The sequence below is a fragment of the Malania oleifera genome, chromosome 3, assembly GCF_029873635.1.
Source record: "Malania oleifera isolate guangnan ecotype guangnan chromosome 3, ASM2987363v1, whole genome shotgun sequence".
NCBI classification, from domain to species: domain Eukaryota; kingdom Viridiplantae; phylum Streptophyta; class Magnoliopsida; order Santalales; family Ximeniaceae; genus Malania; species Malania oleifera.
The window spans coordinates 2,387,420-2,400,114 of NC_080419.1; the positions used below are offsets into that span (position 1 = coordinate 2,387,420).

The 12,695-nt window shown below is 35.7% G+C and overlaps 2 protein-coding genes across 4 annotated transcripts in view; one reads left to right on the forward strand and one right to left on the reverse strand.

Moving 5' to 3' along the window:
- The window catches only part of LOC131151708 (E3 ubiquitin-protein ligase UPL6), a 76,628-nt gene that overhangs the window by 16,650 nt on the left and 47,283 nt on the right, over window positions 1-12,695 (reverse strand). The window lies entirely within an intron of this gene.
- On the forward strand, window positions 7,414-10,411 carry LOC131151709 (uncharacterized). The gene is made up of 5 exons (XM_058103089.1): window positions 7,414-7,829; window positions 7,928-8,608; window positions 8,711-8,847; window positions 8,966-9,041; window positions 9,160-10,411. The coding sequence occupies exons 2-5, from the start codon at window positions 8,455-8,457 to the stop codon at window positions 9,723-9,725; spliced, it is 933 nt and encodes a 310-aa protein (XP_057959072.1). The 5' UTR covers window positions 7,414-7,829; window positions 7,928-8,454; the 3' UTR covers window positions 9,726-10,411.

Here is a 12,695-nt window from a genome sequence, read left to right on the forward strand (position 1 = left end):
AATACAACATATTTGTGAAGTCCCTTGACTGTCTACACCAATTAATGAGTGAAAACACGTTCCAAAGAATTATGTTCTGAATGGATTCGCCACACTGTCAACACGTTCCGAAGGCTCACCTTTACTGAGGTGAATCTTCGAACCATCTTACATGAGCGGCAAACTCGAAATGTGAAATTGGGTGTTTGGGGATGAGATGTGGATCAAAAATATATCAATGGAGTCGCCACTACCCTACTTTGTCCTAAGTGAGGTTAGAACACCTATTTAATTACAACAGATTAATTTGGCCAACTAGCTATCTCTAGGGTCCAAATAACCGATGGTCAAAGTCTACAAACCAAAGAACCAACTTAGGGAGTACATTTATGCAGGGGGAAGGTTGCACCCTCTACTCACTTGTTCTACGGATAGTACCCACTAAGCCTCATGAGTACCAATCCAGCATTATTGTCCTTCCTTTTATCAAGACTATCTTTCTATTAGATATTGTTCCACCTTGCATTCCCACAGTATTCCGATTTAGAGTGCAAGGCTTCCTTCACCTAAAGAAAATCGATAGGGAGTGCTATTGTGCCCCCCAATGGAATCCATCGACAGATTCATTAATTAAATGTTTCCAGGTTTTTAAAAATTCAAATCATTCTTATATTTAGACAAGGGATCAAGCATCAACGTCACAAAATGGCAATACATATCATTGAAAGCATGCGTGAAACTCAAACTAATCATGGATTTCTCCAAATAAGCATCCAAAGAGTGTCGGACATTCCAGCATAATTAATCACCTAAACATTTGCAAATAGACAAATGTGTACAAAATGAGGTACCAGGGGCTGTCAAGGTTCAGTTTTCATATATTCCTTGATTTTATCACTCAAATTGGCATGTTTTTAAAATCTCAAAAATAGAATGAAAACCTCTCTGTAAATTTTTTATATTTTTTCAGGAATTTTTCGCAATTTAATGAATTTTTATCAATTTATAAAAAATGCAAGAAAAACTAATAATAAATATTTAAAAAAGAATAAAAAAACCAACCAACAATCCCTAATGCTGCAAAGGGGCTTCTTAAATTACCAAACAGAAAATTGAAGAAAAATCTACAAGAAAATATTTTTTTTTTAATTAGAAAAAGCCCAATTAAAAGAGAAACAATAAAAATAAAAAATAAATAAATAAAATAAATTAAGAAAACATTTTTAAAATAAAATATAATTTTTTTTAGGTTGTCTCCTATATTATCATAATTTTCTGAGATCAAAAAGTATTTTTTTACTGATTTTTTAAATGAAAACAAATTTTAAATTAAATTAAATCAAATAAATAAATAAAATGGTCAAACCAGTCAAATGGTTGGCCCAGACCCGTCGACCAATACAAGGGAGGCAGCACACATGCAGCACGTGTGGGGAGTTGTCGCCGGAGTTACTATTCCAGAGTCATCTGCGACGACAACACGGGAACCTAAAACTTTAAACAATCATACCTTTTTCGTTTGAACTCCAAATTGAGCATTGTTTCTTTTTTTTTCGACTCCTTTCGACCCTAGGAATCATTCCCAAGCAAAAAATACTAAAACCCCAACAAAATACAGCCTGTCTCAAGCTTGGCGACCATGGTGACTGCCGGATTTTGGGTACTCTGGGGCCTTTCTGACCTAGCTTTTTGTGTGTTTTACCCGTCTTTATGTGTTCATTGCCATAGAAGGTTCTGGTGACGTTCTATAGCAACGAACATGTTAAGATCCAGACACTAATTTTGGACTAAGATCATGACAAATAAAGACTCTGAGGCTAAAAGAGACCTAGTCAAGTATGCAAGTATTAATGGCAGTGCATGGGTTTTCAAAGATATGAATAACACATTATGGTGTCATAAATATAGAAGGATTGATTTATCTATTTATTTATAATTTTCTTTGAGAAAGACTATCAGAGATCTAGGTAACTTTACAACCGTATCCCTGATAGACACTGAGAGATAGTGAGCCTTTTGACATGGGCAATGAACCGTCATGTCGTTGGTGAGAAAAACACTCTAAGGTTTTCGGGGGGATAAGCCTCTGGCAAAGGCAACTAACTGATGTACCATTTGCGAGCAAACCAGCCTAGGTTTTCAAAGGATGAACCTCTCTAGTAGTGGAGAAGGATTGAAATAGTAGTTCTTATTATTTTAAAATAAGGTACAAACTGAATGTCTTATAAACTACAAGGATAATCTAAAAGGAAAGAATAATAAAGGAAAGAATGACAGTTGCTAACAAATCTCCTAGAATATCTCCTAAGAATATTTACATAATTACAGAAATTTCTCCTATAATCAAGGAGAGTTGACTGAATAAATTTGGAAACTTTCCAACACTCCCCCTCAAGCTGGTTTGAAGATGTCTTCCTTAGCCAGCTTGCCGATCAAATTTTCAAATTGCTTCTTCGGTAGTCCTTTTGTAAGTATATCTGCTACTTGTTCAATAGTAGAGATATAGGGTAAACAAATCAGTCCGCTGTCCAGTTTCTCCCTTATAAAATGCTTGTCGACCTCAACATGTTTTGTTCTATCATGAAGCACTGGATTGTGAGCAATGGCTGCGGCAAATTTGTTATCGCAATACAGTCTCATAGGTAATCGATTGGTGGCTTTCAATTCTTCCAATAATTTTTTAATCCACAACACTTAAATTTCATGAGCAACTGCTCTAAATTCTGCCTCTGCACTACTCCTAGCTACCACATTTTGCTTTTTGCTTCGCCATGTAACCAAATTGCCACCAACAAAGGCACAATAACCAGAAGTCGATCTTCTATCGGTTATACTCCCAGCCCAATCTGCATCAGTGTATACCTCAACTTGTAGATGTCTATGGTCTTCAAACATTTGTACCCTCTCTTACTGGGAGCATATCCAAGAAACACACATTTTTCAGCCCTAGGATCAAGTTTAGACCTAAGATGAGCTGGAATATGAACAAAAACAGTGCATCCAAATACTTTTAGAGGCAGGTCAGAAATTATCCTATTATCAGGAAAGGATTTTTTTAGGCATGCCAAAGGAGTGATATACTGCAGCACACGGGTAGGCATTCTATTAATAAGGTAACAAGCAGTTAGAATAGCATCCCTCCACAAATATTTTGGAATACGCATATAAAACATTATAGCCTGTCCAACCTCAAGTAAATGACGATTTTTTCTTTAAGCGATGCCATTTTGTTGTGGGATGTCATGACACATGGATTGATGTTGAATCCCTCTTTCTTTCAAAAAATTTCCTAGAACTTGGTTGAAATAGTTTGTACCATTATCTGTACGAAGTATGCTTATTTTTGTGTGAAATTGACTTTCGGTCATACTATAAAAATTCTCGAATAATATTTCAACTTCAGATTTTCCATTCATCCAATATACCCAACAAATTCAAGTATAATCATCTATAAAAGTCACAAACCATTTTTTTCTAGAAAAGGCAGTAACCTTAGGGACCCCCCAAACATCATTATGAATCGAATAAAAAGGTTTTGATGCACGGTAACCTTTTGAATTATAAGGAACTCGATGGCTTTTTGACAAATGACAAACGTCACAATGAAGAGAAGTACAATCCAAATTTTTAAACAGACTATGCAGAAAATATTTATAAATAAGAAAAACTAGGATGTCCTAATCTAAGATGCCAAAGCATTATTTGATCACACACAGGGATTGGACTAGTACTACCACTCAAGCCTTGAGCTTGTTTATTGCTAAATAGGGTATCATCAAAATAATAAAGGCCATCGATCATCCTAGCATTGCCAATCATCGCCCCTGAGTTCTAGTCCTAAAATTCACAGTGAGAATCAAAGAATATGATAGGACAGTTAGAATCGCGAGATAATCTACTAACAGATAGAAGATTGCAAGTAAGTTTAGGAACATGACAGACATATTTTAATTCTATTTTCCCAAAAATTCTAATTGAACCTGCTCCTGCAATGGATGAAAGACTCTCATCTGCAATCCTAACCTTTTTATTACCCGAACAAGGACAATAAGATTGAAACAATTGAGATATACTACTCATATGATCGAATGCACCTGAATCAATAATCCATGGTGCAAAGGCTAAAGAACTGGAATAGGCACTTGGCATATTACCTATTTGGGCAAAGGAACCAAGAGAAGTACCGGATATTGGATTGGATTTCCGCAATTGAAGAAGTTGATCCATCTGCTTTGAACTTAGAACATTGATCTAGGCTTCATTTGCTCTAGGAATCACTTGGTTGTTTCCAGGTCTAGGTTTGCTGCTCTTTCAATTTGCTAGTTTTCCACGTAGTTTCCAGGAGGTTTCTCTCGTATGATGTGGCTTACTACAATAGTCACACCATACTCGAGATTTTTGATTGGGATATGACTGCTGTACAGAGGCATTAGCAGCAGCCAAAACAATAGGATTAGCAGCAACCAAAGCCGAGTTCTCCACTGTTCCATCAACCCCTTTTTCTTTAGCATAACATTCCGACGATAATCTTCACGTCATGGTTTTAAATAACGGCCGTTACGTAGCGTAACGGCCGATACGTAACGGAAATCGGAAGCCCCGAAACCGATACGGGCCGATAATGCGGTTCGGAAAAAATTCACGGCCGTAACGGCCGTTACGGAGGCGTAACGGCACGTAACGGCCGATTCTCCAACGTTACACTTCGTAACGTCCGTTACGGACCGTTACATGGCCGACAGTCGCAGATTTGCTGAAGGATTTCTGCTGCAGGCAGCAGGCAGCAGCGCTGCTTTCCCCCTCCCCAGTCCCCACACTCATCTGCCATTCAAAGGGTAAAATGGAAAGTTACAAACTGACCTTGAAAATTTGTTGGCGCCTGGCGGAAGCAATAAGAAGGCTTCGAAGCCTGAGAGTGAGCACACCGAGGCTACCGAGCAGATCTACTCATCTTGCAGTTCCAGCAACTTGGCGAGTCACCAGCGACGGCGAAAGGTCTGCAGCAGCTCCGCCAGTCGTCGCAGTCGGCACCTTCCTCCGCCAGTCGTCGCAGTCGCCACCAGCCAGCCTCTCGTTTTAAGCTTCGGAGGCTCAGAGCTTGGCGTCATCTCTGCTTTGTGCTTCGCAGTTCGCAGCCTTCGCTCCTTCGAGCTCCTTCGAGTTCCCTCGAATCCCTCCCCTCTCTCAGTCTGAGTCGACTACCAGGCCCAGCGTATGAGACACTCTAACACTAACACTCAACACCCACAGCACTTTTCATTATGTTTTTTTTTTTTTAAATTATATTTTGTTGTTCACAACACTTTTCATTCTGTTTTTTTTTTTTAATTATATTTTGTTGTTCCCACAGCACTTTTCATTATGTTTTTTTTTTTTTTTAAATTATATTTTGTTGTTCCCACAGCACTTTTCATTCTGTTTTTTTTTTTAAATTATATTTTGTTGTAAAATAGGTTTGTTAAATTGAATTAAAAAAAAAAAAGTAATTTAATAGAGTAAAAAATTAGAAATCATTAATAATTATGTAAAATAAAATTTTCTTAATTTATAAATATTTTAATTGTATTATATTTTTTGAAAGATAATTATGAAAATTAATTCCATGACATAGCAAGCAATTATTAATAGTATATAATTAATATTTTTTAAGGTTAGTAAATAATTAATATTTACCAATAATAATTGAAGCCTTTTTTATAATAATATTTGAATATCAATAATCCACTACTGCATTCACCATCTAAACAAAGCATTAAAATAATGTATGTACACAAGACATCCATGTGATGGCATTTTATATTATCTAGGCTTAATTGAGCTATATTTTTCACCATTCTTAAAGAATTCTAAGGAATACTCTGCACAATTATTATAATATTTATTTGCCAAATTCTAAGGAATACTCTGCACAATTATTATAATATTTAGTCTTAGGATTTGCCAAACTTATAGAAATAAAATTAATTCATGGCACCAATTGGCTAACATACTATTTATGTCAGCTGGACAAAGTGGTTATTTTGATAAAGAAGATATCATATTCACTCCCATCTATTGAAAAAATATTGAATAATGTTCATATTATAAAATAAAAAAAAATTAAATAACATCTGTCACCCATTTTATGTTACATGTGTATCTACTTGCCATTTCTTGAGTAGGGTGACCCTGTTTATTAATATTTTTTAAGTTTTAATACATCATTTTGACCTTAAATTTAAAATTAGGTAAAATAAATGTTTACATCTATTTTTTGTTTTTAGTTATCAAATAAAGTAAAATTTGATAACTTAATAATAAAAAAATTAACCTAATAGTTAATACATTAATAAATCTGATTTTTACTAATTACTACTGGAATTTATAGAAAAATTTAATTTTAATCCATATACTGAGAAAATGCTTAAAAAATTAAATAGTCAATTTGTAATGTATGGATCTCTATTTGTGATGCTATGATGTATATGAAAGTAGAGCAAAAATCTTTTTCACCTGTTAATTTCTTATAGTTATAAATGAAAATAAAATCAAGCTATGAAAAATAATGAAAATATCTTTTTAAAGATAAAGGAATATATTTTTTTTGTAATAAAATATCTAATATTTTATAATTTTGTTTATTTAAATATAAAAATAATAAACATTACTTATTATTTTTAATCAAATATTATACTTTATTTTTACGTAATAAGTATTTAAAATTAGGACTATTTAGTACTTATTATTTAATATTTACTAAATTACTAATTATATTATTCCTGTCATTGTAGAAAGGTTGTAACTTTGTATTTTCTTTATATTTTGTGTAGAGATCATCAAATTAAGTCTATCAATATGTCACGTGATAGAGGAAATGAAAACTTACCTAGTGAGGATATTGGATGTCATTTTGGTACTGCGGTAGACGGTAATAGACATGTTATTATGTGTAAGTTATGTGGGAAGATAATCAAAGGGGGCATTACACGCTTGAAACAACACTTGGCACATAAAAAGGGTCAAGTAGCTGGATGCTCAAATGTGACCACACAAGTAAGAGAATAAATGATGAAACATCTACAACAGTATGCTGAGAAGAAAAGAGACAAACAAAAAAGGCAAGAAGAAGCAGAAGCCCAAATTAGAGGAGATTTTGAGAATTTGAGCGATGAAGAAGACTTAGAAGAAGAAAGTATGAGATTTGCTCGACAAGAAAGCATGCGATCACAACAACAATGGGAAGAAAGACAAAGATTTCGAGCAAGAACAACTGGAAGGGGTAATATTTATGAAGAGGGAGGTGGCTCTGGCAGTGGTACTACCAGTGGTTTCAATAGAGCAGGAGCTCGATCTTATAGTGGTCGAGAAGCTGGAGGTAGTGGACGACAATGGATCAATCCTGATGCCCCTGAAGCTAGACTAAAGGCAATGGATCCTATTTTAGAAAGAAGCAAGAGTGCGAAACAACCAAAACTCAACACAAAGTTACTGAAAGGTTTAAGAAGTAAATTAGGAAAAGCGGTTGGAAAATTCCTAATTTATAATCGGATTCCAGCGAATGTAGCTGACTCTCCATTTATGCAACCTATGCTTGATATTGCTGCAGAGGTTGGAAAGGGGGTGAAGGGTCCATCACCCTATGAGATATCTGAAATTTATTTGGAGCAAGAGTATCAAGAAATGAAAAATTATATAGCTTCTTTTGCTGGAATTTGGAAGGAAAGAGGTGTAACACTTATGTGTGATGGTTGGTCAGGACCAACTAGAAAACACATTATAAACTTTTTAGTTTATTGCGATAGAGGCACCGTGTTTCACAAATCAGTTGATGCCTCTGATGTGCCAAGCAGAACAGCTGAATATTATTTCAGGTAATTTTCTAATTTTAATTGTATATGCAAATAGTATTATGGACTTGCATGTTTTTAATTAAATAGTAGTAATTATTGAATCTATAATTTCATTTCAGATTAATGGATGAGGTGGTTGAAGAAATTGGAGAGGAGAATGTTGTTCAAGTAGTGACTGATAATGAAGCTGCAATGAAGGCAGGAGGAAAATTATTGATGCAGAAGAGGCCCAATCTCTATTGGACAGCATGTGCAGCTCATTGCATAGACCTTATTCTTGAAGATATTGGTAAGAAAAGTAACGTGAAGAAGGTCTTAGAAGATGCAAGAACAATAACCTCATTTATTTACAACCACACATGGACAGTGAATTTCATGAAGAAATTCACAAATAATAGAGAGTTACTTCGCCCTGCCATCACTCGATTTGCCACAAATTTCATTGCTTTGGAGACTATTGTCAGGCATAAACAAGCACTAAGGGAAATGTTTACATCTGATGCTTGGAAAAACTCAAGATTTGGAATGGCAAAATCAGGCCCAGCATATGATTCGAAGAAAATTATCTTAGGCAAAGAGTTTTGGCAAAAGGCCTCTGATATAATTAAAGTGCAAGAACCCTTGGTGAAAGTTCTTAAATTGGTTGATGGTGATGAAAAAACCAACCATGGGCTTCATATACGAGGCAATTGATAGGGCGAAGTTGGCCATTCAAAAAGATTGCCGGTTTTACAAAGATTATTGGAAAATTATTGACAACCGGTGGAGTTTTCAGTTGCACCAAGATTTGCACGCTGCTGGTAAGTGTAAATCAAATACAATTTCTTATTATTTTAACTTTTAAATTATGCATAGTTGCATTAGAAAACTATTGATTAATATGTTTCTAAATTTAATTTTAGGGTATTTTTTGAACCCACAATTTCTTTATGGTGCCCCACCCTCTCCTGAAGTTGCTAGAGAAGTCATGGATGGAGTTAAAAAAGTGATAACCAAGTTGGTACCCGATATAGATACTCAAATTCGGGCTATTAATCAAGTAAGTATTGGTTCCATTAAATTGAATAATGAATTGTTCTAGTATTCTGTAATACTTTCAAGAATAATTATTAATACATCTAATTACTTAATTTTATTTCACAATCATCCTTTTTTAGTTGTTGCTATATCGAGATAGGCAGGAGACTTTTGGAACCCCATTGGCTCAAAGGGCAGTGAAACAAACAAATCCTGGTAAATATGACTATATAGCTAAATAATGGAAAATTACTCTATTTTCTCTCTTTGTGTTCAAATTTGACTTTTGAAATACGCTATACTAATATAAAACTCTTTTTAATTATTAATGCAGCTGAATGGTGGATTCATTATGGCTTGTGTGCTCCTGAACTCCAAAGAATAGCAATTAGAGTTCTTAGCCAGACCACATCAGCTTCGAACTGTGAGCGTAATTGGAGCACCTTTAGCCTCATCCATACGAAAACAAGAAATAGATTAAAGTACATGAGACTACAAAAACTTGTTTTCGTACATTACAACATGAGGTTAAAGTTAAGACGTACAATGAGAAGAAGCCAACGAGAAATTGAAGAGGGTTTCAATCCTATCAATTTGGACTACATTTTCGAAGAAGATGATCCTTTAAGTCAATGGTTAGAGGAGAGAGAGACACCACTACTCGACGGTCAGGACAATTCAAATTGGTTAAATGAAGAGGTTGGTGGTACTACAGAAGGAGGTGATCAACCACCAATAAACGCGCATGATGATTCAAGTTCAAGCCCTGAACGTACACAAAGTGATGACAATCTTGGTTTGAGCCCACCAAGTGATGATGATGGTAATAGTGGTGCTGGAGCTGGGGTTGGGGGGGGGGGGTGGCAGTGGTGGTGGTGGAGGCGGCGGTGTAGAATATAATTATGGATATGATACAGGGACATCATTTGGAAGGGATATATATCCTTCTGATCCTTATGGACTACATGACATACCTGAAAATTATGACTTGGGTATTCCTCCAGGGAACCAATCTTCACAACCCAGGAGAAGGAGTGCTCGTGGTGACCCTAACGATTCTACTGAAGATTCATATGGTGTGGTTCGTAGTTTTGGCGACTTTGGTTTAGATGGTTCATCATCACAATCATATGGATCTCATCCAGCATATCCACATTATGCATCTCGTGACTCACATTTTTATCCCAGTGGATCAGGAATCTCAGGATCTAGTGAGTCTTCTTCTACACACTACCCAGAGCCAGCCCCTGCCCCAACTTATAGACATTATTCAGGAGAATTTTCATCACCAATACATTTTCAAGAGCAACAACAAAATGACGTAAACTTGGGTTCATTCAACTATGTATTTCCACAAGGATGGGGAGATAATTTCCCATCCCAATCCCAAGATACAGATGCAAATTATGAAGACCCTCCACGTCATTCTTTTTGGTGGTGACATGTGTTATGTTACAAATTTGTAATATTGTATTCATGTATTTTCAACTATTTATTGATATTTGATATTAATCACTTTTTAAATTCATGTATGTGTAATGTGTATATTGAGTATTAAGTCTATTGAGTATTGATTCATTTTTAGTAACTTTATGACTTTAATTAATTGATTCTTACATTTCTACATCTTTTTACTCATTAAAGTAATGTAAACTATAAAAAAAATATGCTTTTTTTTGTAAACAGCGCACTAAAATTAATATAAAAATCATAATGCCTATTAAAAAGCATTTGTAGGTTGAAAAAAGCCTTCAAAATTCATTAAAAATCATGTATTAATGGATTTCATGCTTATTTTTTAATTTTGGCATGGTTGTGCATGCGTGAAAAAAATTCACGACCGTTACGCCCGCTTCCCGTTACGTAACACCCGCGTCTCCCGCGACCCGCGACACCCGCGACCGTTTCGCGACGTTACCCGCGACCGCGATTTCGAACCATGCTTCACGTCTCACTTCAGAAAATACCTCTCTGATTGGAGACAAAGGTTGTCTACCAATAATCTTCCCCCTGACCTCATCAAACTCATCATTGAGTCTAGCCAAGAATTTAAAAATTCTTGCATTTTCCACCATCTTCTTGTTGTAGTTGCAATCATCAGGGCTCTTGCATTTATAATCATTGAATAGATCCAAGTCCTGCCACAGTTCCTTAAGGACATTAAAATACTTAGTCACATTGTCTTCCCCTTGTTGGGTCTTGCCAATTTTTTTACTGCAATTCATAAATCTGAGAATATTTTCCAAGGTCAGGATACATCTAACTAACATTATCCCAGAGTTCTTTTGCAGTAGGATAGCACATGCAATTAGCACTAATATCTTCATCCATTGCATTCACAAGCCAAGCCATAATCATGGAATTTTCAGCATCCCATATAGCATATGATGGGTCTACTCTGTCAACGACCTTGGTTTCACCAGTAAGGTACCCAAACTTACCTCTCCCGCGGATATACATTCGAACTGACTGAGAGAAGTTGGCTTCATTGAGATGGATATTTGTGATTTGGACTAAATGGGGGTTCGGTATGGGCTACTTTGGTTTCAATTTTGGTGTTGACCATAGGTTCAAGCCTAGCCATGGTGGAAGTTTCCGGAATTTCAAAGTAATAAAGGCTGAACAAGCTTAAGGCAATAAGGCCTAGGTTTTAGAGGCTATGATTGCTGAAAGGAAAATAACACCAAGCTTTGATACCATTTAGAAGTGGAGATGGATTGAAATAGAATTTCTTATTATTTTAAAATAAGGTACAATCTGAATGTCTTATAGACTACAAGGATAATCTAAAAGGAAATAATAAAAAAAGTAAAGAATGACAATTGCTAACAAATCTCCTAGAATATCTCTTAAGAATACTTACATAATTACAGAAATTTCTCCTATAATCAAGGAAAATTGACTGGATAAATTTGGAAACTTTCCAACAACCTAAGACATAAACAACGAACCGTTGTGTCATTGGTGAGAAAATGACTAGAGGTTTTTTGAGGGATAAACCTTTAGTATGGGCAACGAACTATTGTACCATCAGCGAGAAAACCAAACCACTCAAGGTTTTCGAAGGGTGAACCTCTGACATGGGCAATGAACAGCTGTGTCATTGATGAGTGAGGAACCACTCTAGGATTTCAGGGAGATAAACCTCTAACACGGGCAACAAACCTCTACACCATCAATGAGAAAACCATTCTAGGTTTTCAGGGAAGGGATAACTTTGACATGGGCAACAAACCATTGCGTCATTGGTGACAAAACCACTCTAAGTTTTTGGGGGATAAATAACCTCTAGCATAGGAAATGAACATTGTACCATTGGAGAGAAAACCACTCCAGGTTTCTAGGGAAGGGGTACCTTTGACATGGGTAATGAACCACTGCGTCATTGGTGAGAAACCCACTCTAGGTTTTCAAGGGTTGAACCTTTGACATGGGCAACAGACTGATATACCATCGGTAAGAAAACCAGTCAATGTTTTCAAAGAGTGAACCTCTAACATAGGCAACAAGCCATTGTGTCATCAGTGAGAAAACATGTTCCGAAGGTTCACCTCTACTAGGATGAATCTTCACACTTTCAAACAATCCACCTCCCTTTTCAAGTACCAATCCCTTTTTTTTTTCCCTGTAGAGCGAATTCTAAAATATTCCCACCATTACTCACCTTTTCCATAAAATATGAAATTTAAAAACTAATTTTAATTTTAAACTACTAAAATATTCCATAATTTATTAACTTTTCTAAATAATAAGACATTGAAGGGCATAGAGCGCACATATAGTCCGCTAGGCCTAGTGTTAATTAAAGAGATGAAGCCATGCTCAAAGCACCAAAGCACTGCAATTGATATTCAAACCAGCTTCTTCCAA

Bases quoted from the DNA above. Each gene is read 5' to 3' on its own strand.
- LOC131151709 (XM_058103089.1), top strand. From the start codon at position 8,455: ATGGTGATGAAAAAACCAACCATGGGCTTCATATACGAGGCAATTGAT. The intron at 8,609-8,710 runs GTAAGTGTAAAT...ATTTAATTTTAG, and splicing joins CCAAGATTTGCACGCTGCTG to GGTATTTTTTGAACCCACAA. The intron at 9,042-9,159 runs GTAAATATGACT...TTATTAATGCAG, and splicing joins AGTGAAACAAACAAATCCTG to CTGAATGGTGGATTCATTAT.